General features: G+C 51.4%; 2 protein-coding genes across 5 annotated transcripts; both read left to right on the top strand.

The window, feature by feature from the left end:
* The first annotated feature begins 48 nt into the window (after positions 1 to 48).
* Positions 49 to 4,447, top strand: LOC109683867 (kallikrein-2-like). Of its 2 annotated transcripts, XM_020159922.2 has the most exons (6): positions 49 to 94; positions 1,413 to 1,572; positions 2,306 to 2,592; positions 2,703 to 2,839; position 3,541; positions 4,197 to 4,447. In XM_020159922.2, exons 1-6 carry the CDS (start codon positions 49 to 51, stop codon positions 4,349 to 4,351), a joined length of 786 nt encoding a protein of 261 aa, XP_020015511.2. In that variant the 3' UTR covers positions 4,352 to 4,447. The 2 variants fall into 2 exon arrangements, with proteins under 2 accessions (XP_020015511.2, XP_020015512.2); XM_020159923.2 differs by lacking the exon at position 3,541 and having other exon boundaries at positions 2,703 to 2,837; positions 4,194 to 4,447.
* A 14,037-nt stretch (positions 4,448 to 18,484) lies between these two features.
* On the top strand, positions 18,485 to 26,742 carry Klk15 (kallikrein related peptidase 15). Of its 3 annotated transcripts, none has more exons than XM_074058075.1 (6): positions 18,485 to 18,596; positions 21,493 to 21,568; positions 24,324 to 24,474; positions 24,947 to 25,230; positions 25,354 to 25,490; positions 26,095 to 26,742. In XM_074058075.1, the coding sequence occupies exons 2-6, from the start codon at positions 21,529 to 21,531 to the stop codon at positions 26,245 to 26,247; spliced, it is 765 nt and encodes a 254-aa protein (XP_073914176.1). In that variant the 5' UTR covers positions 18,485 to 18,596; positions 21,493 to 21,528; the 3' UTR covers positions 26,248 to 26,742. The 3 variants fall into 3 exon arrangements, with proteins under 3 accessions (XP_073914176.1, XP_073914174.1, XP_020015530.2); XM_074058073.1 differs by lacking the exon at positions 18,485 to 18,596 and adding an exon at positions 20,119 to 20,196; XM_020159941.2 differs by lacking the exon at positions 18,485 to 18,596 and adding an exon at positions 20,159 to 20,196 and having other exon boundaries at positions 21,498 to 21,568.

Below are 26,742 nucleotides of genomic sequence, written 5' to 3'. Positions count from 1 at the left end.
CTTCAGGGAGGTCACTTAGCCCCAAGCTGGCCATCTGCCTTTGTCACCATGTTGTTCCTGGTTCTGTGCCTTATCCTGTCCCTGGGGAAGAATGGTGAGACAATGGGGGAAAGCACTGGGGGAGGGGGCCCTGACTCTCATGCTCCCCTCACCCCCATAAGTCCTTTCTCTCATACCCAGTACCTCAACCTCATCCCTCCAGCCCACAGCTCACCTCAGACCAGAAGCCAGGTTTGTTTCTCTTTCTCACATCCTCACCCTAAATTCCTCCCTCTGACCTCTCCACATTACCCAATCCCACTGTCCTTATTCCCACACCAGATCCCTGCTTCCTCTCAGGAACTCCAGAACTTTCTTCTCTTGCCCCGTCCACACCCTGCTGCTAGCCACTTTACTAAAGGGGCAGATCGTGAGTCATGTCTGTGTTTTGGGGGCTCAAAATCTTACCAGGACCTCTCTCAATGCCAGTGAAGACCACTGGTCTGCATCCCAAACTCTTTAATCCTGCCAACTTCCACTAACTTTGCCCATCTAGCTGAGAATTGTCAATCTTGTAGCCTAGAACTTGACACTGACCCCCACTACCGCTCCTGGGAAACCCAGAATCAATCATACACCCTGTGTCTTCCCAGAGCCAGGCTATCTGACCTGAGACATCAAACAGAAACCCTTGCCTGGCATTTGGGTTCTGAAATTTTCTCCTCATTCCCTGACTCTTTGCCCCAGACCATTTATCAATAACTAGCTTTTCACCCAGAAAATACAGGCTGCAGTGGGTATAGAAGCCAATCGTGAGTTTGAGGCTAGCCTGAACCACGTAGTAAGATCCTGTCTTAAACACACAGCACCCCCAGTCACAAGTGCCAGTTCTTCTACAACTGATTTCCTAAGTCTGAATCCCTTTCAGAACTTCAGAAACCCAGCCCAGTCCCAAACCGTTTCCCCAACCTGGGACCCTCCACCCTCCAAAGCCTTTCTCCTCCAGCAAATGGACCTCTACCACGGGGAGTTCATCCTTGGTTTCTAGAACTCTCTGCACGCCCAGGATTTACAGTTCCCACCACAGTCACCTGTTCCCTCATTCCAGACCCCAAATCACCCAAATTGTCTAACTCCCCACAAGACCCAATTTCCACTCCATATGCTGTCTTGGTGTCTCCTGCCCTCATCCTTGGGATGTGCTCTGATCTGAGAATATAAAGTCACCCTAATCTGACAGACACCAACCCACAAACCCAGAGAATGGCCCAGAATTCTTGTCTCTTCCTACATCTTTGTCCATGGCCTAGGAACCCCAGCCCTGGTCCTCTGCCCCCACGACCCTTCAAGTCCACAGGACAGCTTCCTCTCCCAGTCCAGTCCCCCATCCCTACTCCCAACCCTGCGCCCCTACCCAGAACCCCCTTCTGCAGGCGCGGTACCCCTCATCCAGTCCCGGATCATAGGAGGCTGGGAGTGTGAGAAGCAGTCCCAACCCTGGCAGGTGGCTGTGTCTTCCCAAGGTTTCGCAATGTGTGGGGGCGTCCTGGTGCACCCCCAGTGGGTACTCACAGCTGCCCACTGCATCAGAAAGTGAGTAGGGGGTTAGTGGTGTAGCTCAGTAGGATAGCTCTTGGCCAGCATGCGTGAAGTCCTGGGTTCTATCCCCAGTACCACCCCCAGGGGATCTGAGAGGGGGCTTCTGTGCTCCACAGAAACAAACAGATGGCATTTCCCTTGGATGACCTCATGTGAGGCTGGGGTCCGAGGGAGAGAAGGACGGTGCTAGGAGAGGCAGAGCTAGGGCTGGACCACCCTGTCCATGGCCATCTGGGCCTCTCTGTGTCTCTTCCTCTGTCATGGCCTCTTTGTGGCCCCTCCCTGCAGGTCCTTCTGTCCATTCTGAGGAGACACAGGGAAGGCTGGGCTGAGATGGAGCTGGGACAGAGCAACTGAGGGAGGAGGAAAGAAAAGAGGAAAAAGGGACGGGAAGGCAGGGTGCTGGGGAGGGAGGAGCCACGATTTTGTTCTTCTGGCCAGGCCCTCCTTCTAGGGAGCCCTCAGCCCAGCTCCACTGCAGCTGAGCAGCTCTCAGACCTTCCCTCCTCCTCCTCCCCACCCTCCTTTCTCTCCCTCTCTCTGCCCCTGGCTTCATCTCTATTCAATGTCTCTCTCTCTTTACTTCCTGTGTCCCTTTCCCATTTTCTTTCCTACCCTCTCCCTTGTTATTTTCTTCCCCACTGTTCCTCCTTGAGCCCCTCCCCGTGCTCCCTACCCCATCTCTCCCACTCCCTCCTCTTTCCTCATTCTCCCCCTTCCTCCCCAGAAATAGCCAGGTCTGGCTGGGTGGCCACAACCTGTTTGACCATGAAGACACAGCTCAGTCCATCCAGGTCAGATGCTCCTTTCCTCACCCCCTCTATGATATGAGCCTCCTGAAAAACAGAAAGCCCAGCTCACACAAGGACAGCAGCCATGACTTGATGTTCCTCCACCTGTCCGAGCCGGCCAACATCACAGACACTGTGAGGGTCCTGGACCTGCCCCCTGAGGAACCAGAGCTGGGGAGTTGCCGCTTCGCCTCCGGCTGGGGCAGTATCCATCCACATGAAGGTACACCTGGGCAGGTCCAGGCAGCCTGGATCCCTGATACCCAGGTCTGAGAGAGGAAGGGGGGTGGCCAAGGAACCATGACTGCAGCCATGTTTGTCCCTGGTCCACAGTCTTGTTCCCAAGGACTCTCCAGTGTGTGGACCTCAACCTCATGTCCAACGACGTATGTGAGAAGGCGTATTCCGAGAAGGTGACAGAGTTCATGCTGTGTGCTGGGCGCTGGAAAGGTGGCAAAGACACCTGTGGGGTGAGCCATCCCCACCCCCTCCCTGTACTCTTGAGGGGAAAGGACCAGAGAGGACCCTAATTCCCAGCTGGGACCTGAGGACAACCGGGCACCACTCTACTGCTGTAGACCCCCGACACACCTACCCAATGTCTAGTCTCCCTGTCATCCTCCCCCCCCATCCTTGACCTTCCTCCCTCCAGGTACCTTGTGCATGCCATGCTCCCCCCATCACAGCCCTCATCACATTTTACTAAGCATCAGCCACATGCCCAGCACTGTCATAGCTTCTAGGTCCTGGGCAGACAGCAGTGAGCAGAGAACACCACTCCCACGTGGAGCCCCATTCTTTGGGGGTAGAGAGAAACAGGAAGCACAACACACACCCAGTGAAGAAGGTCGGGAGCTAAGGGAAAGGGAGGAGACCTGGGGACAGTGAGAGACTGATAGTTTAGTGGGGGGAGACCTTGTGTGGAAGTGACATAAGCTGACACCTGACACAGGTGAGCGGTGACTATATGGCATCTGGGGAGGAGCAGAGGAAACAGAAGAGCTGGTGTCCCCTGGGGAGAGAGCCTGAGGGGTGTGGGGGCAGCCAGGAGCTGTGTGGCTGGGCAAGGAACAGAAGGTGAGAAGAGTTCAGAGGGCATTGAGGTCCTGCTGGCCTAAACTGGCCACAGGAGGGCGCTACATTTCCTCTGTCGAGCTGGGGAGCTGTGCAGGGTGCTGGGCAGAGGCAGGACAGGGCCTGACTCCAGGCTCACAGGCGCCCTCTGGTGTCTGTGTGGGGGATCGGACTGCAAGGAGGGGCAGAGGTTGCAGATCGAGGGATGAGGCTGACCTGGGTGGAGGATCCAGGCCTTGTGCCTGTCTGGATCCTTCCCTCGGCCTTTCACACATGCTCAGGCATCAGTTTCTCCCCTTTCACTGCATCCCACCTGGCTCTTCTGATCTCAGGACACACTTTGTTGAGCCCCTGTTCACAGCCCTCAATGGCTCCCTAGTTCCCTGGGAAGGAGGGTGTCTACTCAGAGAAAGTTTCCTGGAGAGGAGAGTCTGAGATGAGCCCTAGCGGAAGGAGGGGAGCACCCCATAGCTGGTCCTGAGCCTTCCCTGCCCATTTGTCTGTAGGACTGTCCCAGACCTACCCCCCTGTGCAGGGGCAGAGCTCTGATGTCCCTTCCCCACTGTCCAGGACTCAAGCCACTGTCTCTATTGGAATGCTCACCTACCTTCTGGACCATGGAGACACTTCTGTTTCCTTGTAGCTGGGGAATTCCTATCATGATCTGCCAGTCCAGTGCTGAGAGATGGGGATCCCCAGGCAGACATTGGGGATGACCTCCTCGTTCTCTGTCTCTGTCCCTTTGATCCTTAGGTGATTCAGGGGGCCCGCTCATCTGTAATGGCATGCTTCAAGGTCTGACATCATGGGGCAGTAACCCTTGTGCCCTGCCAAGACAGCCTGCCCTCTACACCAAGCTGACACGTTATCGGAAGTGGATCGAGGACACCATGGTAGCCAACCCCTGAGTGCCCCTGTCCCGTGCCACCCCTAGTAAAATGGAGCACACCTCAAGTTCTGGCATCATCCCACCTTTCTAGACCCTGGGCACCTGGAAGCTATGAACTCACCTTGTCAAAGCCAGAGCCTCCCCAGTCCGCCCAACCCAGGTCCCAGGTGTGGAGTCAGAGCTGCCAGGACAAGGAAGAGACAGAGCCAGGTGTGCACCAGTGGCTCTCAAGTGGGTGCAGTTTTGTTGTCCCTTTCAAGGGCATGACCAAACCTGGAGACATCTTCTCACACGGGTTCTTCAAGCTCACACAGAAGGAAGTGGGTAGCCCTTAACCTGTGAGTGTGAAGAGATGGGGGAGGGATGGCCCACTGGGGAGTTACCAGTAGCACATGATATCCATGGAGCACTGAGCAGGAGATACAGAGCAAGGGTGGCCTACTTTGTCCTGGGGGGCACTGGAGAGCCCAAAGAGGATGGAGGGTCACCCTCTGTTGGGGGAGGGTTGGGAGAAATCAGAGTCCTTGGAAGCTGATCCATATGGGGGGTGTTGGGAAGCCCCCAAACCACCCTCAAGCACCACGATTTTGTAGTAGGACTCATGGAACTTGGAAGAGCTGTCGTGCTGTGGAGTGTTATGGTTCCTTACAGAGTTAGACTGAAGGCTAAAGTCCACAGAATCTCATAGGGTGGGGTGTGGAGGGAACAGGCAGGCCACAGGTGCCCTCTCCAGTGGAGGCCCACAGACAGTGATGGGTGATGACGTACACAGAGTATTCCCAGCTTGGGCAGTTCACCTGAGCCTTCGTGAGCAGAGTTTTTATTGGGGGTCTGTAGAGTAGGTCTATAGAGGGCTCATATGACTGACCTAAACTACGCAGTCTGTGGTCTCTCCAGACCATGGCCCAGGGCCTCAGGTGTATAAAAACAGTCATTCATCCACTGTTAGCATGAATATCTGGTGTGGTCCAAGGACCCTGACATACTGAGGTGCTCTTAGCAGGGACTCCCACAGTACCACCTGACACCATCTCCTAGAAGTCACTCAAGGTAGAGTGCTTAAGTGGAATGCTCCTGGTGGAGGCAGGCACCCCCCAGTGTGTGGGCATGCATGTGTGTGCACGTGTGTGCATGCAACTCATGCTAAGCAGGTGCTCCACCACTGAGCTGCACCCCAGCCTGGCAATTTGTCTTTTTGCAACACTGGAGGTGGGACCCAGAGCCCTGTGCTTGCTAGGCATGCATTCTACCACCCGAGCTGTGTCCCAGTCCTTTGGTTTGTATTTGGCTTCAGAGACATGGTCTCACTAGGTAGCCCAGGCTGGCCTCAAACTTATCATCCTCCTGCATCAGCCTCCTCAGTATCTGGGATTACAGGTGTGAGCCACCACACCCAGCAACCATAGGCTTTCTGAGCTAACTCTTACTGTGCGGGGAAGAAGAAGAGGGAGGGGATGAGGAAAGCACATGGGATCTGGTGTGATCGTGTGATTGGATGGCCCAGGATGCTATCCCTAGGTTGGGGTGTCTGGAAATAGGAGCAGGTGTGAGGAAAGACACAGAATTCACTCAGGACAGCTGCTGGCTTTGTTTGCCTTCTCTGCACACCATTTGTGAGGGAGGGGTGCCCACCCTAGGATTACGGGGATGGTTGAACCCACAATGCATAGCAGCACAGGATTCATGAGTTCAACAACAGTGTATTAACCACAGACCGGGTAAGGAGGACATGGAATGCCATGCAGGACTGCAGGGGGACTCAGGATCAGTGTGACAAGGGACAGTGGGAGTCAGACTTTGCAGTGACAAGGCAATGCAGTGAACTCTGGCTCCCAAGGCAGGATGTGACTATCGTGTTTCAACATTCTCACAAGCTGGCTGACTTCTTGGGATGAGGACCTTGGGGGGGTGCAGCTGATGGGAAAACTAGCCAGGCTCCATGAGGAGCCTTCCCATGGGGTGGGGAGCCTTCCCATGCCAAATGCAGGAGATCTTGTGGTCCTTGGAGGCCTTCCCAGATACAGGTATTAAGGTAACACCTAAAACTGAACTTCATTTTCAGACCACGTACCACATGAGTGGAGGGATTTGAGAAGCACAAACATTGCAAAACTGGATTTCAGACTGAATTAGAAGTTAGCCCGGTGACCACACCAAAACAGGTACACGAAGATGTTGACAATATTGAGCAAGAAAATATGAAACAGGACGAGGGAGAAATATTAAGTTGGAAAAATGTAACACCTGAAAACTTTTAATAGTGGATGCAGAACAAAATAGGACTCAGCTGTAGAATACAATAGCAGCTTCTCAGGTTGGATGGAAAAAACTCAGATTAAAATCCATTTTGTCAAAGAAATGCTATGTGAGATGGGCACTGGTGGTACAGTGCCCTGCCACCAAAAAAAAAAAAAGAAAGAAAGAAAGAAAGAAAAGAAACCCACAATTATGACTTCTTAATTGACTCCCACACTGGAGGCAGCTCTCAGACTTTGGGGTGGATTTGCGAACACTGACTCTCAAACGACAATAATTGCAAGAGACTCAAAACTGTGTTCCCAGCAGTCAGTAGAGAAACTGGTGGAGGTTGGGAGTTGTGGCTGAGGTCCGTGCACGCTGGGTCCTGTGAGTCTGTGACACCATCTTTGGGTTATTTCACCAGTCACAGAATACATGATTGGAGGAGACTTGCTGAGAAAATGAGAATTCCCACACTGGTTTTCAGACCTGTGGGTGGGGGCTGTTACAGAAGGAAAAAAAAAGCCAAGTGGAGACCACAATGCTTCTGCTATACCCAGAGAAATCAGGAGATGAAAGCAAGACTGCAACCTACAGGGACTACAGAGGTCAGGGCCAGTGACCCAAGGATTCAGGGTTGAGGGTTCCCACCACATCCCCATTCAAGTAGCCTATTGGCCTGTGTGGTGGTAAATGCCTGTAATCCCAGCTACTCAGGAGGCAGAGGAAACAGGATTGACATACTGCCTTGCCAAAAGCATCTGAAAACCAAAATAAAAGCAAAAGGGCTGGGGGTGTAAGTCAAGTAGTAGAGCACTTGCCTAACAAGTGCAAGGCCCTGGGTTCCATCCCCAGTATTGGGAAGGAAGGGAGGGAAGGAGGGAGGGAGGATGGGGGGGGCAGGAAGGAAGTGAGGAGGGAAGGAAGGAAGAAAGGGATGAGGAAAGGAAGAAGGGAGAGAGGAAGGAAGAAGGAAGGGAGGGAGAAGTGGGGGAAGGAAGGAAGAAGGGAGGAAGGGAAGATGGGGGAGGGAGGAAAGCCCCGTGGGGATGGATCTGCTGTGGCTTCTGAGAGCGCTGAGGTGTGTCTTGTCTGGTTTTCATGGTTATCCTGGCTACAGGCTGCTTAGCCATCTTACTGATCATTTTATTTATTTATTTATTTATTTATTACTGATCATTTTAAAGAACATGCTTTCATTTTGGTTGAAATGAATCATTTTCTCTACTAATTTCCTGTTTTCAATTTCTGGTATGATTTTTCTCACTTTTTCTGCTCAATTGAGATTTAAGTTGCTCTTTGGGGTCACAGGAGGTAGGACTGGAGGCTGGGAGGGAGAGTAGGGGGCTGGAGGAGGGTCCAGATAAAGGTGTGGCCACAAATGGGTCCTTGAGGAGGGATGATCCGGGGGCAGGCAGGATGTGGCCAGTGTATGGCAAGATGTGCCACCTGCCATGCCTCGGTTTTATGGGTGCCAGCCGAGCACACCAGAGCCTGGGACAGAGGGCCTCATTACTCACTCAGCAGACATCATGAGTCCATATTCCCATCAGTTGACCTTGACCCCTAGATCCTATGTGGTGATCAGAGTAGTCCTGGAGGATTCAATGCTCACTATTGAGAAATCTGAGTTTTAGAATCCTCAATCTGACAGGCAGGCTGTCCAGTGCACACCTGTAATCCCAGCATTCAGGAAGATGTCAAGTTTCAGTCCAGCATGGGCTACATAGCAAGACAATGTCAGAAGAGAGAGAGAGAGAGAGAGAGAGAGAAAGGAAGGAAGGAAGGAAGAAGGAAGGAAGGAAGGAAGGAAGGAAGGAAGGAAGGAAGGAAGGAAGGAAGGAAGGAAGGAAGGAAGGAAGGAAGGAAGGAAGGAAAGAAGGGAAAGAAAACTCAACTAAGATAAATAGGCCCCTCAATCTGATAGGGGATGGGACCCTAGCAAACCTACTCAGTCTTTGTCCCTCGTGGAGACACTAGTTTTATTGTCATGCACCACAAACAGAACTGCTCTGAAGAGACTATTAAAATGTTTATCTTCCTGGACATTAAACAAAGCTGCCGTGGGAGCAGATAGCATTTGCAAGACCGCTGGCTGGCCAGACATCCTTGGTAGACGGTCGCCAGCAAAATGATGTCAGTGTCTTTGCTCAGAAGCCACAGCAATGTGAGACTCAAGAAAAATTGTCCCCAACACTGTTCAGCTCGTGTCCTCTACCCTTCTTGGCAGGAGAACCGCACCCAGCGTTTTTCTGCCACATCCATGTTCCCCCAGACTCACCCAAATTTTAGGTCAAGTTCCCAGTGATGGCAGGAAGAATGTAGTGATTTGATCCAGATGTGCAAGCCCCAACCCCCGTGGTCAGTGTCTCTGTGTGGGTGGCTTTGACCCTGATGGGGAGAATATTCATGCTTCTCATATAGAGGCTCAAGGTCCTGGAGGATGGGAGGACATCCAGGGACTGTATGACTAGGCAGGGGACAGAGGAGCTCATCCTGCAGGGCCTAACCTGTCCACGGGAGGACGCTGCTTTTCCTCTAGAGAGCTGGGGAACTGTACAGGGTGCTGGGCAGAGGCAGAAAAGGACCCAACTCCAGGCTCACAGACGCCCTCTGGTGTCTGTGTGGGGGATCGGACTGCAGGGAGGGGCAGAGGTTGGAGGTTGTGGGATGAGGCTGATCTGGGTGGAGGATCCAGGCCTTGTGCCTGTCTGGCCCTTCTTCTGGCCTTTCACACATGCTGAGGCCTCAGTTTCTCCCCTTTCACTGCATCCCCACCTGTCCCAAGCAGGTCCTTTTAATCTCAGGACCTGCCTTGCTGAGCCCCTGTGAACAGGGGCTCCCCAGTGCCCTGAGCAGGGGGTATCTAGTCAGAGAAAGTTTCCAGGAGAGGAGCAGCTGAGATGATCCCCACAAGGATCCCATACCTGGTTCTGAGCCTCCCCTGCCCACCCATCTGTAAGGACTGCCCCCCCCCACCCCGTGCAGGAGCAGGGCTCTGATATCCCTTTACCACTGGCCAGGACTGGAGCCACTGTCCCTCAGTTGCAATTCCAGCCTGCTGTCCTGAGGGGACGCTGAAGTCTCCAGGTCTGAGAGATGAGCTCACAGGCAGCCCCAGCTGTACTGAGCTGTCTCCCTCTCTCTCCCTGCTGGCTTCCAATGGGGACCCTGGGGACCACTGGTCTGCAATGGTGTGTCATTTTTTTGGAGCTTAGTGGCATTCCCAGTAACCTGTTGTCTGTACAAAAGTGACATCATGTCTGGCACCAACTGCTGAACACCCTCCCTGGTCCCCAGTAAAAACCAAATACACGCCAGTTCTTGTGTCATCTGGGGACATAGAAACTCAGGATCCACCCAAGAAAAGAAGTTAGAGCTTTCCCGGCTCTCCCAACCTTTTATCCGGAGACTCTGAGTCAGGGCAGGGAAGGACAGGGAGGAGCTGAGGCGGGTGGGGACCGGTGGTTTTCAAATGGAGGTTATTGTGCCCTTCTGTTCCCCCTGGAGGACACCTTCTCACACAAGTGGGGCAAGCACACAGAAGATAGGTGGCCATGGTAGTTGTGTGCTATAGACATGGAGGAGAGGTGGGGAGTGACATGTGGTAGACAGTGTCCACAGAGCACTGAACAGAAAAGCATACCCACCAGATGTACCCTAAAAGCTAGTTCTGGGCCAGGTATGGTGGTGCACACCTTAATCCTAGCTACTCAGGAGACAGAGATAGAAGGATGGTAGTCCAAGGCTGGCCCATGGAAAAGTCATAAGACCCTCTTTAAGAAATAAACTAAAGCAAAAAGGACTGGAAGTGTGGCTCGAGTGGTACAGTGCCTACCTAGCAAGCTCAAAGTCCTGAGTTCAAACCCCAGTACCACTCAAAAATAATGTAACTCTGATGGTTAGGATTACCCAGAGAAACACAGCCAATAGGACATTTGTAGTGTCATGTGTTGGAAGTGTTCTGAGGAGTATTTCACCACTGCGTGAGCATCCCTCAGTGTCACTCTGACGCTAATGGATATAATCTCAAGGTTAAATTTGGCATAAGTCTCTGGCCACACCACATAGTGCTCGCTTTATCACTGAAAATAAGGGAGATCAGTGCATTTAAATACAGGGAGATTGCCAAAGGGACTGCAGATATCCCCAGATTCATTCAGAAATCACATTCTTAGGATCCTGTTTCCCAACTGGGTGTCAGTGACTCATGCCTGTAATCCTAGCTATTTGGGAGGCTGAAATAGGGAGGTTCAAGCCAGCTCAAGCAAATAGTTCATGAGACCCCCATCTCCAAAATAGCCAGAGCAAAATGAACTGGAGGTGTGGCGTAAGCTGTAGAGCACCTGTTTTGCAAGCTTGAGGCCCTGAGTTCAAACCCCAGTCCCACCCAACAAATTCTGTTCCCCCTAGAACCACTCCCCTGGTACCAAAGCTTGTATTAGTCAAGACTCTTCAGAATAATAGAAATACATATATATTCATGTTCCGTAAGAGAGAGACTATAAACACTTGTTTTTATGTCATGATGAAACATATATAGCAGAATTGACATCCTAAGCACTTGTGGATGTGTGGTTCGGTGGTGTTAAATTCATTTGTAATGTTGTGTAAACAATACTACTTACCATCTATCTCTGTAACTCTTTACATCTTCCAAAGCTGAAATTCTGTATGCATCGAATAATAACTTCTCATTCCGCTCCCCCTTGTCTCTGGAAACCACAATTTCACATTCTGTCTGTCTGATTTTGAGTTCTCTGCCGCATATGTGTGGAATCATACAGAATTTGCTCTTTGGTGACTGATTTATTTCAATTAGAATAATATCTTTAAAGTTCATCCATGTTGTAGCATATATCAGAACTTTTTTTTCTTTTTTAGGGCTAAGTAACATTCCTTTGTTTGAATATAGCACACTTTGTTTATCTGCATACCTGTCAGTTAAACAGTTAGCATCTGAACTGGTGCCGAGGGAAGGTGGGTCGTCCCTATATGTGAGATGTGAATCCCACAGGAGAAACACAGCAGTGGGTAGGAAGCGGGGTTCAGAGGAAGTTTCCTAAGCAGCTGGTGGGAAGAGATCGTGTCAGGAGGGATCCAGAGTCCAGCAGGTTTCAGTTCCGTAGTAATTTACATTTCCCCCACAAAGTGCAGTTCAGTGCTAGCCTGGCATGCTCATTACTCTGGATTTGTTCCCCAGAACCAAAAAAAAAAAAGTGTATCTCAGTTTTGGTCCCTCCTCCGTCATGTGGCTGCACTCAGCTGAGTCCCCTCCTACCTCTGTCCCCAGCTGGCCAGGTGCAGCCTCAGTGCCCAACTGTGTGTCAAAATCTCCAAAAAGCCAGTTGCGAGTGGCTCACACCTGTAATCCCAGCTACTCAGGAGGCAGAGATCAGGAGGATCGCGCGGTTTGAAGTCAGCCCAGGCAAATAGTTCTTGAGACCCCATCTCAAAAAACAACCCATCATGTGGAACTAGAGAACATTCTCTTATGTGAAGTCAGCCAGGTTCAGCAGGCTATCGCCTGTTTTCTCTCGCATGTGGAATATAGACCTGATAGCAAATACAGCGATACTATGGAAAACAGGTCACACTAAGGGAAGGTCACATATGAGAGGGGGAGGGCAAAAGAAGGAAGTTATGAAAATAGATATGGTTGATGTACTTCTATACAAGAATGAATATAACATTTTTAAACCTGTTGAAATCACCATAAGAGGGGAACTAAGGTAGAAAAGAGAAAAATAGAGATGAATCAATTCGGGTTATAATACATATTTACATGGAAATGTCACAAGGAAACTCCCTGTGTAACGATCTTAAACAAACAAAAATGTCATTTTTTTTTATTTTACAAAATAAGAGACTAGGAGGGCACAACAGGTCCTGTCTGGGGGATTGGTACCAGTGGGAGGGGAGAGGAGGGGAGGGAGGGGTGTAGGAGATGAATGCAGTGGAAATGTTCTGCACTCATGTATGAAAATGGAAAAAGGAGACCTGCTCAAGTATTCCAGCAATGGGGGAAGGAGGGATAAAGGAAAATGATAGAGGGGTGAATTCAAGTATGATATATTTAATCTATTGTAAGAACTTTTGTAAATGCCACAGTGTACCCCCAGCACGACAGTAAGAGAGAGAGACGGGGGAGGGGGGAGAGAAAGAAAGAAAGAAGGAAGGAAGGAAAGAAAGAAAGAAAAAACCCATCAAAAAAAGGGCTGGTAGAGTGGCTCAAAGTGAAGGCCCTGAGTTCAAGTCCCAGTACTGCAAAAAAAAAAAAGTTTCATTCTTAAAGGGACAGGAGCTGCCAGCTAACCTGCCAGGCGAGCCTTGTGCCTAAGGAAGATTTTATCTTCATTGTCTTTCTTTTTCCTTTTTTTTTATTGTTATTCTGGCATTTATAGAGGTTCTTACTATGCATCAAATATATCACACTTGAATTCACTCCTCCACATTCTCCTTTATCCCCCCCCACTAGAGAAATAGTTTCACAGGGATCTTTTTTCATTTTACATTCATGTGTACACAATGTTTGCACCATATTCACCTTTCTACACCCTTTCCCCACCTCCTTCCCCCCTCATTGTATCAAGCCCCTCCCCAGGCAGGACCTATTCTGCCCTCCTGTTCTCTGATTTTGCCAAAGGGAAAAGAAATGACATTTTTGCTTATTTAAGATAACTGCACAGGGAGTTTCCTTGTGGCACTTCCATATGTACATATATTATAGCCCAATTTGGTTCAACTCCTCTATTTTTCTTCATTCTACCTTAGTCCCTTTTTTATGCTGGTTTCAGTTTAAGATTTTCATTCTTGTATAGAGAGTGCATCAACCATATTCACCTTCCTCACTTCCTTCTTTTACCCTCCCCCTCTCGTGTGTGACCTACCCTTAGTGTGACCTGTTTTTCATAAAATTGCTACATTTGGATTAGGTCTCTATTCCACATATGAGATATCTTTATTGTCTTGAACCACATCGGAACAGCTCTGCAGAGACTATTATACTTATTCTGCACATTAAACAAAACAGTTTGGGGACACAGAACTTTATCATCCTAGGCAAAAACAACAAATAAACAAAAAAAACTACTGTGGAGGAGATACCATTTCCAAGCCCACTGGCTGGCCAAACATCCTTTCCAGACTGTCCAGAGGGAAAAACCATTTTTTTGACTCTGAAGACACAAAACATGTGTGTGTGTATGCTTTTGACCCTAAAGAGACATCCAAGTATCACAAGGTAAAAAATCATGACCTTTTGATCTTGAAGAACCCCAGTGTGACACATGGGCATAGTGCAGTCATGTGTGTGTGTGTGTGTGTGTGTGTGTGTGTGTGGATTCAAGTCTCTGTGTGTCCACCCTATCCCCACATGGGTGAACCATGTCCCATATGGAAATCTTCCACATCTAGAATCTGACTTGGGGGCTGATCGAGAGATGGAGAATTACTTCCTGTCCTGGCCCCCTGGGTCTCCAGGATGTGTCTCTCACCTTCCAGCTCTGTGTCTGGGAGTTCCCTGAAATCTGACCCAATGTGTCCATATCTGAATGCCGGGTCTCTGGGGTCTGGATCTGCAATTCTGAATCACCACTAAAGGCTTTATGGATGGATCGCAGTATTAGTCTTGACTGTCTTTATCTGTTCTGTGAATTGGTATGATTTGGCCATGTTTCCCTCCACAACATGAAAATCCATATGAATGTCCAATGATACACATGATACGCATGTGCCCTGATTAAAATAACAAATGCTTATGAAGCATTTACTGTATGACAGCATTGTCATGTACGTGTGTACACACACAGGCACACAATTTTCCTAAAGCAAACCCCACTTCACAAGTGAGGAAACAGAAGCATACTCTGGCCAAATAAATTCGTCAAAGACTCAAAGGGGCTGTTGCAAGTCAGGTGGACAGACTCTGGTTGTCACCACCACACTGCAGACCTTGGCTGTGAATCAAACTCTGGGGCTTGAGTGTACATTGGTGTCTCCCCTGGGTACCTTCCTTAAAACCTCACCTTGCATGTCCAAAGCATCCATTCTTAAGTGTTCTCTCTCTTCTCTCTTCTCTCCTCTTCTCTCTTCTCTCTTCTCTCTTCTCTCTCTCTCTCCATGTTTAACAAACACATCAAGGACTCCCGGAGAAACTGGGAAGAAGGCACAGGAGAAGCATATACCAGTAGAACTGAGCATGGTGAGGGGATACCAGGTGAGGAGAAGGACCCTGTCTCACAGATGGTGACAAGATCCTGTGATGACAAGATCCTGCTCCATCCCCAGCCCTGAAAAGTGACCTTTTGCAATGTGGAGTCTTTAACTACAGCACTTCAGGCATCTCCCACACTGGGTGCTGGCTGGGGCCAATGTGGCAGGAAGGCAGGGCTCAGGGTCCTGAATGAATGTGGCTGGGGGTGAGACTCCTGAGTTCTGGAGAAACGCTGGAGAAAGCTGGGGTCAAGACTGCTGGATTCTGGGTAGCAGAGCCTGGGAGTCTGGACTCCTGTGTTGTAATGTGAGTGAATCCTCTATCCTGAGGAAGAAAGTGTTGGGGCCTGGGAGCTACGTCAGGTTGTGGGGAGAGAGAGACTCTCCAGCCAAGAGCTGTCTGTAGGTGACATCTGTAATTCTTGTGTGGGCCTTGAGGAACAGATAGGGAAGGAAGGGCATGTGAATCTGAACTCTGACGTGGTCAGAACTCAGCTTTTCATTGTCTGAGCTCTTGGGGGGCGGGGGGTTGATGAAGGAAGAGAGGGTTTGTGTCAGCGTTCTCCAAATGCAGGACTCAACAGGCCACTATTGCTATAGAAGAGACTTCTTATGGGAGTTAGCTCACATGGTTATGGAGAGCAACAAGTCCCACCACCTACTGTCTGCCATCTAGAGAACCACAAAACCATTGGTGCCATCCAGTCCAAGTTCACAACCTGAGGACCAGGGGCTCAGTGTCCAAGGACAGGAGTGTCCCAGCCCCAGAACAGAGAGGGCCGTGCCCATCCCCTGTCTTGTTCCTTTCTGGCCTTCAATGAAAGGGATGAGGCCCATCCACATTGGTGAGGACAACTGATTCAAATGCTAAAGTCTTCTAGAAATACCCTCAGAGCCACGTCCAGAAAAAATGTTTCACCCAATCCCTTAGTCCTGTCAAAGTGACACATGAAATTAACCCATCACAAGGTGCAAAAGAGGGGACCATAACTCAGACTGAGTCCTAGCCTGAGACTAGTAGGTCTCAGGCCCAGTAGGCTGACTCCATCTGTCATTCATCCGGACTCACTCTACCAATCACCTGTGCGCGCGTGCGCATGCGCACAATCACTCTCCCACGGCCCCAATGCTGAGCCCTGACTCCCCTGCTCAGAGCCTGGCCGGCCCAACAGCCCTGTCATTCTTGGCAGTTCTGAAGCTCAGCATCCCCGCTTGGCAGGCGACTTGTCCGTGATGACTTTTCACAAAAGAGCACAATGAGGGTCACAGGGAAAGAGGGCAGAAGTACAGGCATGGGGAAATCAGGCAGTGTCACTGCAGGAAGAAGATACTGGAGAATTCAGGACATAGGCAAAGACGCAGCAACTCAGTTTCCTCATCTGTAAACTAGGGTCTTGATAAAGTATCTTCAGGGGTGCCGAGAAAGGCACCATAGGTAGGAGATCTGGAAACAGGACGTTGCCCAGTCCTGGGTATTCCAACTGTGCCACCAAAAAAAAAAAAACCCACTTGTCCCCCTGGGTTTTGGCCCAGAGGTACAGGACTGGAATAATGGCTCAGCAGGACGCAGCGCTGAGGAGAAGCCAGCATGGACTTCAAGAATTCGGTGCCTCAAAACACTCCTACAAAGAGGAAGAAGCAATCACTAGTCCCGCTTCATAGAAAGGCAACCAAGGCACAGACAGACTAAGCGACATGCCTGAGGATGCACAACAGAGGCAGGATTTGAACCCAGCCCACCTCGCTCAGAGCCCACACGTGAATCATGTATGTTAACCGGTCTTTCCAGCGTCAGCCTGACTTTATGATTTGCACACTTGCACCACAGGTATTACTTCATCTAACCCCAGTGAGGGCCCATTACTTCCCACCTGCCCCAACTTAAGACCCTTGAGATGCCACAGGGGCTGTCAGGGGTTACAGAACCCCTGGTACCGGTCTCTCAGCCCCCTCCTACCCAACTTCTGCAGCCTGGGGATTTGAACGACCCCCCATGTGCTCATGTTTAAAACGGGTAAAATTAACGTTAAGCCATCGTTTACTACGTGAACTGCATATTCCTGGGTAAATTCAATACGGGTCCTCTGGTTATCCAGTTTTAAAGGTTGAGGCCAGGCACCCACTGGTGGCTCATGCCTGTAATCCTAGCTACTCAAGAGGGAGAGATCAGGAGGATCACAGTTCGAAGCCAGCCAGGGCAAATAGTACACAAGACCCTATCTCAAAAAAAAACCAACACAAAAATGGGCTAGTGGAGTGGCTCAAATGGTGGAGCACCTGCCTACCAAGTGCAAGGCCCTGAATTCAAACCCTAGTATGGCCAAAAACTAAATAAATAAAAAGAAAGAAAGAAAGAGAAACCAAGGTACCATTACACAGTGGAATAAGGTTACCCTAGAACACTCCGTTGGCTGGACTCCCTCTCGGAGAGGACCCAATGCAAAGACAGTCATCCTGAGGTCCTCAAAGGAGGCACCTTCCCACCAAGGCATCCCAAATGGCAGAGAACTCCGGACTGAGGGGCCAGGACCTTGTGACAGAGCCATCCCCAAGGGGCTGTGAGCAGGGGTGGGGCAGGTTATGTTCTGAACATGGACAGACCTTCTGGGGCCAAGTGGTGACCAGCAGACTGCAGGTGGCAGGACAGAGAGGAGGGCGGTGTGACAGACCAGGGAAAGAGAAGAACGTCTGAGATACAGCTAGGCCAAGGGGACAGAGAGGAGAACATTAGGCAGAGAGATGCAGGGGCTGAAGGAAAATGCTGGGGACAGATGGGCTGTGGGACAGAAGGGGAGGGAAGGAGCAAGGATGGTGCTAGGGAGTCCTAGGACTGAGTGGCCAGTGGGCCATCCCAGGGTGGTTGGGGAGAGAAATGAGTTAGGGCAAGGTGAGTAAGAGGGGCTCCAGGGACATTGGGGACGGAGCAGGGGCAGGTGACTTCGAGAGGCTGGCGTTCAGGGTCAGATGGAGGAGAACCGACTGTCTGGTGCTTGAACCACAGGAGTGAAAGAAAGTCTTAGGAAAAGGGGGGAGAGGATGGGAGGAGGAAGTGAAGGAGGAAGAAGGAGGAAAAAGAGAAGGAAGAGGAGGGAGAGGAGGAGGATGGGTGGAGAAGGAAAGGGAGGAGGGGGAGGAGGGGGAGAAGAAGAGGAGGAGGAAGAGGAGGAGAAGGGAGGATGGATGGAGGAGGATGGACAAGCAGGAGGAAGATCGGGGAGGAGGAAGAGGAAAAAGGAGAGAGGAGGATGGGAGGAGAAGGATGGGTGGAGGAGGAAGGGGAGGAGGAGGAGGGGAGAAGAGGAGAAGGAGGAAGAGAAGAGGGGAGGATGGATGAGGAGGAGGAGAGGGGAGAGGAGGACGAGGAAGAGGATGGGTGGAGGAAAAGGGGAGGAGGAGGGGAAGAAGAGCAGGAGGAGGAAGAGGAGAGGAGGATGGATGGAGAAGGAGGAGGAGCAGGAGGTGGAGGAGAGTGGAGTGGAGGAGGAGCATGGGTGGAGGAAGGGGAGGAGGGAGAGAGGAGGAGGAGCAGCATTGCTGAAGACTGGACTCCAGCCAGGGCAGGTGAAGGACATCTGCAATGACTTCATCCTCTCGGGCTGGAGCAAGCCTGGGAGGGGGAGGAGGCGGGGCGAGGCGTCAGCGCGGGGCGGGGCTGGGGCGGGGCGGGAGGCGGGTGTGACGTCACCGCGGGGCGGGGAGACGCGCTCCCAGGGAGCCCGAGCGCCTCAGACTGCCCGGGGCTGGGATGGGCTCTTCTTTGGTGTCCCCTTCTGTGCCACCGGAACCCCGTCAGTACCTGCCTGCGTGGGCTGGTAGGAGCACTTGCGATCGCGACGGAAAGCGCTTAGCACAGACCTGGCAACGGGAAGCCCTCGTTATTGTCACCCTAATGGCTCACCTTCCCCGGGCCACCACTGTGCTCCAACAGAGTCAGGTGGCCGGGGAAGCGAGGAACCGGCAAACCTGGTGTTCCTGGGATCAGAATACTGGAATCCCTTTCCTCCTTGATCTGTGTCGTGCATGACCTTTGCCTGTGCCTTGCGTCTCTGGGCCTCGGTTTCTTCCACAGTAAGGAGGAAACCATAAAAAGCACCTATGCCTGTTGGGGATAAGAGGTAATGCAAGGAGCCCTTAGTGTGCTGGGGTGGCCTGTAGCCAGCATTCCGTAAACGGGATGTGAGGCCCAGAGACATTGAGGCTGAATTTGTGGTCCAAGGAAGTTCTAGAATACTTTCAACTTGGGCATCCAGAATGCCTGCTGTAGATTTAGGATTGTAGATGTCCAAAGTCCTAAATCTGAAAGCCTAGTGTACTGGAGATTCCTGGGTCAGGCAGTTCCAGTCTGGCAGGCCCTTCCCATAAAAACAATGACTTTCCAGACACAGGGAGGGACCGTGCTTATGACAGGTGCTGCATGGCCTAAGATAAGTCCTTCCTGTTCTGGGGACCTTGTCATTGTCTAGGCTGTGGACAATTGCTCAGGGCCCTCTGGGGTTCTGAGACACCAGAAGCCTGCCTCAAATACATGAAACCTTGAGTCATCTTAGTGATGATCTCCAGGCTCCAGAATGCAGGGGCCAGATTTCAACTGCAGAGCCCAGAATTAAGACCACAGAATCCAGAGTAGAGACCTCAGGCTCTCCGTCTCTAAATTCCTATGCTACGTTCTAGCAATCCCAGAATCCTGGAAGCCAGGAATCTTCCCAGTCCATTCTCTTAAATCTGCAGCTATTCAAGTTCCATTCACATTCTGAATCTGAGTCTAGACCCAGATTCTAGAATCACACACAAAGCCAAAAGCCAAAATCTACTTGTATTCCAGGCTGCAGGCTTCCCACAGCAAATGCAAGGGTTCTGACTTCAAATCCAAGGTTCCAAACACCAGACCGAAGTCTGAATTTTAGATTCAAAGGCCCAGGATCCAGAATCCAAGCCTGAGAGTTCAAAGGTCATTTGAAAGCCACATCTCAGGAGCTAGATTCCAGAGCCCAGAATTCAGACTCAGAAATCCACATTCCTGACTTCAAGTCATGAACACCAAACTCGAGACCTCCCCAAATCCAGAACTGAAAAACAAATCCTGCCCCAAAGACAGCACAAGAAGTAAGACTCTAGAATCCGGTTTTCACACCCTACACCCCAAATTCCAGGATCTGTATTTTGATGTTACCCTACAGACTCAGACAATAGCTTCAGCCTAATAAATGCTTATTAGACCTAGTCCCCCGCCCCACCAGCCACCCTGGCGTCCAGCCTGTAAATTTGACTCTGAGCCACCTCTCACCCCACCCTACACCACCCCACCCCCAGACCCAGGTGGGGCTAGAAGCTTATAAATTCAGGTACTTTGGTGCCTGTCCCCTTCTTCTGGCATCCGAACTCCTGGAGATGCTGCTGGAGGATCTGAAGGGGGTGAGATCTTTGAGAAAGAACTTGGGAAGGAAGGTGGTGAGGGTGGGGGAAACATGGAATGCCCCAGACTTATGGGGGAGACACAGACAACCCTGGGAGAACTGAGTGGCAAGGGCACTAGGTAAGTCCATGTGTCCTTTACTATGGCTCCAAGTTGAACCTGAGCCAAGAAAATGTTCCAGAGCTGTTAGAAGGTGCTCTAGTGGGGGCGGGGAGGGGAATCAGGAGGATGTCCCTGAAGACACTTGTTCCAGAGCCAAGGACATGGTCAGGAGTTATCACAGTTCAAGTTGGTTCAGAACAGCCTCTCCAAGGCTGCCCCTATGCCAGACCCTGGGCCGGGCAGTGCTGGGGACACCGACAAGACCAGACCCGAACTCCATGTTCAAGGGCCCAGATTGGGGAGCAAGAAGAGGCCAGACCTCAGGATTTATGCCATAATGGAGACAGGATGGGCCCTATAGGATCCAGAAGGCACCTGTTAAGTAGTGGGCTCCCTCAGAAGAGGGGGGCTGAGCCTTGCAGGACAAATACAAATTTGGAAGATGAGGGGCCGTCTTTTAATTCACTTCCCATGCCTCACAAGGCTTCCTCCCATGGCGGGGCAGTGCTAGGGATTCAGAGTTAAGTCGGACAGGGATTGTTCAGAGGGGCATTCCGCTCTGATGTGGGTCAGAAAAGGCCTGAAAGAGGAGGTGGGTCTTGAAAGGAAGGGCATAGCAGCTGAGGGAACAGCCTGAGAAAAGTGTGGAGTTAGGAAACTGCAAGAGGCAAATTGGCAGCATTGGCCATGGCCACGAAAAGGTCATGGAAGACCAAGCCAGACAGGCTGGAAGGGGAGAATCCACTCATGTCTCCGAAAGGGTGGCCGAGGGGCTGGGACTTTATTCTGGGGCCACTTAGGGGTCCCTGGAGGGCTGTGAGGAGGGAGGAGCACAGGCAGCTCTGGGGTGTTCAAAAACCCTCTGGGGTCTGGGGTTGGGGGCAGGCTGGCTTGGAGGGAACCAGGAAGCCCAGAAGGAGGGCTGAGACAAGGCCTGCCTCAGGGGGATGGTGTTGTTGCATGGTGCTGGGGCTTGATAGGCCTTGGGGACACGGGTCTGCCAGGTGGCTAGAGGGACAGTGGACTCTCCAGTGATGGGGACCCACGTGGGGGTTGTGGGGGGAGGGAAAGGTGGTGAGGAGGAGTTTCTTAAGTAGCGGGTCGGGTCGGAGGGCAGAGTTTGTGTCTGGAAGGAGCATGATATGGGAAGGGACAAAAGGGCCCAACCTCACTCCAGTTTTCACTCTCTCCAGCCTAGATTTCAACTGAGCCCTGGTCCCTCCTCAACAATGTGGCTTTTCCTCACCTTCTTCCTGCTGGCGTCTGCAGGTGAGGGGGACTGAGGTCATGTCAGGGTCTGTGGGAGTGTGGTACTCCCTTCCCTAGAGTGCCTGGGACCTCGCAGCCCCTGCCTTACCCAGAAACCACTTGATGATCCCCACGCTCACTGTCATCCCCACCTGTGTCACCTGCCACCATCCCTAGTTCCTCACCCCACCCTAAGAACCATCAGGTCCTCTGTATTGTTTTGTTTTGTTTTCTTTTCTTTTCTTTTGTCGGTACTGAGGTTTGAACTCATACCTTCATGCTTTTTAGGCATGTGTTCTAACACCTGAGCCCCTCCACCAGCCCCCATCAGGGGCTCTGGAGGTGCCACCTGGGGCCTCTCCCTGCCTGTGACAGTGAACACAGTTCTGGCATCACACAAACCCAAGTTTAAGTTCAGAGGCTACCTCTTCCTTGCTGTGTGACCTCAAGAAAACTGCTTTACCTCTCTGAGCCTTCTGTTGTAAGACAGCACCTACAGGGGTAATAATGGTGAGGTTTTAATAGCATATGTAATGCACACAGTAAGCTTTCAACATGGGTTGAGAACCAACAGCACAGACTCCGGGTTCAAATCCTGCCTCTGCCACTTTCATTCCCTCAACATCTCTGCAGGTCCGGTTCCCCAACTGTACGATGGAACACCCTTCCCCTCACAAGGTTATTGTGAGGATTAAGTTTGGTGCCCTGTGAAGTGTGCAAGCCTTGCTGAGTGCTTAGGATGTGCCTGGTGTGGCACTTCGAATTTTCTCACAACGTTCACATGAGGTGGCCACCATAGCCTTCATTTGACAAGGGAAGGGGACTGTGGCCCAGAGAGGGATGGCCACTAAGTCAAGGTCACCCCAATGGCTGGTGAACTCCAGATCAAGGAGAAATTAACTGTAACCTGATGCCTCTGCCCTGGAGAGATGAGGTGGGGGGGTGGAGGTAGCCGTTCATTAGGCCCCTCCTGCCTCCACATGACTCTGGCCCCTGGAGCCCTCAGACCTCCCCCATGTCTCCAGCCCCCTCGGGCTCTCCCTGTGCCCTCTTCCCTGCGTCCTACCTGCCTGCTGCACCCAGCTGGGGCCTGTGCCCTCTCCAGCTAGGACTGGCCAGGTGCAGCCCGGAGCCCAGCTGTTCAGCCGGCACCCTCTGCCCTTCCCCATGGACGGCCTCACCCTTCCTTTATTAAGCCCCTCACCTGCCACATCCGCATTCCCTTGCCTCACCAGTGCCTTTGGCCTGTTTCCTGACCTTGGTGGGCAGAGTGGGAGTATTTGGTGCAATCCGTCCCCAGTGTGGGTGTCTGTGGGCATGGCTGTGAACTTGAGGCCACATCCACATTGCACAGCGTAGTAATCCTGTGACGATGTCCTTATGTATGATGCCATTTTGCGTGTGTGTGTCCACGTGCTGTCCGCATGCACAAATCAAGTCCCCGTATGTGAAACCCAATGAGTGACCCTAAACACCTTGTGATCTGGCTGATCTGATGATGAATTTGTCCTGTCCCCCTTGTCTGTGTATCCAACTATGTGTCTTTGACCTTGAACGCCCAGCCTGTATAGGGGTCCACATCTGAGTGTTGTGGCCCTCTAGGTTGGTGTCTGGAACTTTGACTTCTGTAACATGACCTGTGGATAAACCACAGTTTTGACCTTGACTATTATATCTGGATCTATGCTGGTATCTAACTTTTTTTTTTTTTTGGCTATGTGTGTGCCCACAACCTGAATATCACATGTATGCCCCATAAATAAAGCCTTTATTAAAAATAGCTAACATTTATTAAGCAGCTGCAGTGTGCCAGGCGTGATTCCCCATGCACATGCACAGATGGACACACACACACACACACACACACACACACACAGTCTTATTTCACCTTTACAGATTCATCCCTAGTTCACAGATGAGAAAGCAGCGAGGTCAAGTCATTTGCTCACTGTAGGGTTAACTGACCTTCCTTGTCCAGACCCTGTGTGGGAACCTGCACGTCCCTCACATTGGAGGCCAGGACCCACACTGGACGCTGTGAACTGTGAGCATGCATGTGCACGTGTTCCTGCTGTAGCGACTCACATTGTCATACCCATATCAGCATCTCTGCAGTGACTCTTGAAGCTGCAAGAGAATTTCAGCTCCAAGTGCTGTCCCTGTCTGTCCTATGTCTGGAAGACTGCTTGTGCATGGATGATGTCGTGACCTTATGTGGTCACATCAGTGTCTTGGATGGTTCTCTGAATTTAGCCAAGATAAACAAATTCTGGAACCCACGCTGTGTGTCATCAAGACCACACTGGCTTTATATCTGTGACAATCGGTTGACCTTGAATGACTGGTTCGATGTGGCCACCTGTTCCTGTAGCAAGGGGTGTACCACTGTATGGCAGGCAGCAGTTGTAGAATCCAGAGGTCAGTGCCTCAAAATGAATGGTAGGGACTTCTTTTGGTTTTGGTGGCTCTGGGGTTTGAACTAAGGGCCTCACACTTGGTAGGCAGGCGCTCTACTACTTGAGCCACTCCACCAGCCCTTTTTCGTGTTGAGTATTTTTAGATGGGGTCTTGTGAACTGTTTGCCTGAGCTGTCTTCGAACCCCAATCCTCCTGATCTACACCTCCTGAGTATCTAGGATTGCAGGCATGTAGGGACTTCTTAAGAGACTGGGGGAGGGCATAGATAGAAAGGACAGTGAGAACTGGGTCCAAGGAAGGGGTAGGGGACACTGAAAAGGCCCCTATCTTCAAGCACTCTCCTCCCCTCTCCCAACAGCCCAGGATGGTGACAAGCTGTTGGAAGGTGAGGAGTGTGTGCCCCACTCCCAGCCATGGCAAGTGGCCCTCTTCGAGCATGGACGCTTCAACTGTGGGGCCTCCCTCATCTCACCACGCTGGGTGCTGTCTGCTGCACACTGCCAAACCCGGTATGAAGGCAGGGTTTGGGGGTCTTGGGGGTTATGGCTGGGGGTAGGGACACCTAGACTTAGAGGAGGCAAACACTGGTGCCTGGAGTACTGGGTTTGAATGGGCACAGGACCTAGACTCCTGGGTTCTTAAGGAGGAAGAGGGCTGGGGGTCAAGGCCCTGGGTGGGAGGGGTGTGTGTCTGAATTTTCAGGTCCTCAAAGGAGGGAAGAGAAGGCTTGTAAGGTCCCATCTTCTGAGCCCTTTGTAGGATCTAGGGATCTGAGAATTACAGAGTCTGAAAAAGGACCAGATCCTGGAGGTTGAGCTCCAAGTGTGTACACAGCTGGGTCCCTGGAGAGCAAGGCCTGGAAACATTAACTTTGGGGTCTTGGGAAAGGGTAGTGGGATCTCAAAATTCCTGAGGGGACCCACTCTTTGATCCCTCTGTCTATTCCTTTCTGCACTTGTGGGCAACTACTGACTCATGCAGCTTCATGAAAGTACACCTAGGTGAGCACAACCTGCGCAAGCGCGATGGCCCAGAGCAACTGCGGTCTGTATCTCGCGTCATCCCCCATCCACGCTATGAGGCGCGCAGCCACCGCCATGATGTCATGTTGCTTCAGCTAGCGCGGCCTGTGCACCTGACCCCCCAGGTGCGCCCCGTGGCTCTGCCTACGCGCTGTCCCCGCCCTGGCGAGGCCTGTGTGGTATCTGGCTGGGGCCTGGTATCAGACAATGAGCCCGGGACCACAGGAAGCCCCACGTCACAAGGTACGTGAAAGGATAGATCTGGATATCAGGACTCAAGAAACCCTATCATACTCCAGGGCTTCTGGGTAGGGAGGACAAGGGACAAACAGTATGGATATCCAACAAGTCCATTGTCCTCCCCAGTGAATCTCCCAGACACACTGCATTGTGCCAACATCAGCATTATCTCCGATGCATCCTGTGACAAGGACTACCCAGGACGCATAGGGAACACCATGGTGTGTGCAGGAGTCCAGGGAGGAGGCACCGACTCCTGTGAGGTCAGGGCCGAGAGGGGCCATTCATCAGGTGGAGGAGAGGGGACCAGGACAGTATTGGGAGTTGGAGTTGACTTGGATTTTGTTTGCTTGGGGCCAGGTAGAGAGGACATTTGGGTTCAGTGTGGAGATAAAAGAGCAAGAGCAGTCAGAATGGTGGTGAGGTTGGAGCTGGGATCTGGAGTGGGTGCTGCAGCAATTGGTTTGGGACAGCATGGATTGGGCTGAGATTAGGGAAGGGTTTGGTTTGATTTTAGATGGGTGATGGGTTTGGAGTGATGTGGGATCAGGTGGACATTCAGATTGGAATGGGTTGCATTGAACATGAGGATTGCATGGAGTTAGTTGGATATTGAATGGGGAAGACGGTTGGGTTGGGTTGAGTCAAATTTACTATAGTTACATTGAGTCGGGGTGTAGGAGGAAGGGATTGGACAAGGGTTTGGTGAGTCTCTTGGGTTTCATTGGGTTGATTTGGGTGAACTTGGATTGAGTTGAATTGAGTGCCTAGGGTGGTGGTGGATTGGAGATCACTTGAAAATATGAACAGTTATTTGCATGGGGAAATTGAGTTCTCACTCATCTTGACACCCCCTTCTCTCCACAGGGTGACTCTGGGGGACCTCTGGTCTGTAAGGGTGCCCTGCAGGGAATTGTGTCCTGGGGTGATGTCCCTTGTGACACCACCACCAAGCCTGGTGTCTACACCAAAGTCTGCCACTACTTGGAGTGGATCAGGGAGACCATGAAGAGCAACTGACTCACTGGTCTACCATCTGTGTCCCTGCCTGAGCAGGATCCCCGATGGCTGGCCAGCAGCCCTGTCCTCACCTAGTACAGAATTGGGTCATTCCCCACCACTGCCCCTGATTTTACTCAAGCACTTGACACCCACTCCAAGTCAAAGCTGATGTTCAGGGTCGCCTGGTTAACACCGAGATAACGAGTACATTGACCCAAGTTTCTCTGTGGGAATTTCTGTGACTTTCTTCTGGAGATGAAGGGAGATGAGAGCTGGAGGCTGGGTGGGGAACCAAGAGACAGGGAAGGCTGTTCCATTTCACCCACAACCCCAATCCCTGGCTGTGGGGGAATGGCTTCATGCAGGTCATATGTCCAGCACATATGAACACGTGTGTGACCCAAATGAGGGGTCCAGCCTCATTCATTCTTGGTTTCCCATCTGTAAATTTGGGATAATGATATTTCTTGCCTGCTGGGTTGTGGTGAGGATTAAATGAGGCAATTCACGTGA

The sequence above is a fragment of the Castor canadensis genome, chromosome 16 (genome assembly GCF_047511655.1).
Source record: "Castor canadensis chromosome 16, mCasCan1.hap1v2, whole genome shotgun sequence".
Lineage (NCBI taxonomy): Eukaryota > Metazoa > Chordata > Mammalia > Rodentia > Castoridae > Castor > Castor canadensis.
Note: the sequence above shows the minus strand (reverse complement) of the source record. Positions and strands in the feature narration are given on the sequence as shown.

Excerpts from the sequence above, each read along its gene's own strand:
- Klk15 (XM_074058073.1), top strand. The coding sequence starts at position 20,173 with ATGCTGCTGGAGGATCTGAAGGGG. Across the intron at positions 25,231-25,353 it reads AGGAAGCCCCACGTCACAAG|TGAATCTCCCAGACACACTG; the intron begins GTACGTGAAAGG and ends TGTCCTCCCCAG. Across the intron at positions 25,491-26,094 it reads GAGGCACCGACTCCTGTGAG|GGTGACTCTGGGGGACCTCT; the intron begins GTCAGGGCCGAG and ends TTCTCTCCACAG.
- LOC109683867 (XM_020159923.2), top strand. The coding sequence starts at position 49 with ATGTTGTTCCTGGTTCTGTGCCTTATCCTGTCCCTGGGGAAGAATG. Across the intron at positions 95-1,412 it reads CCTGTCCCTGGGGAAGAATG|GCGCGGTACCCCTCATCCAG; the intron begins GTGAGACAATGG and ends CCCCTTCTGCAG. Across the intron at positions 2,593-2,702 it reads CAGTATCCATCCACATGAAG|TCTTGTTCCCAAGGACTCTC; the intron begins GTACACCTGGGC and ends CCTGGTCCACAG.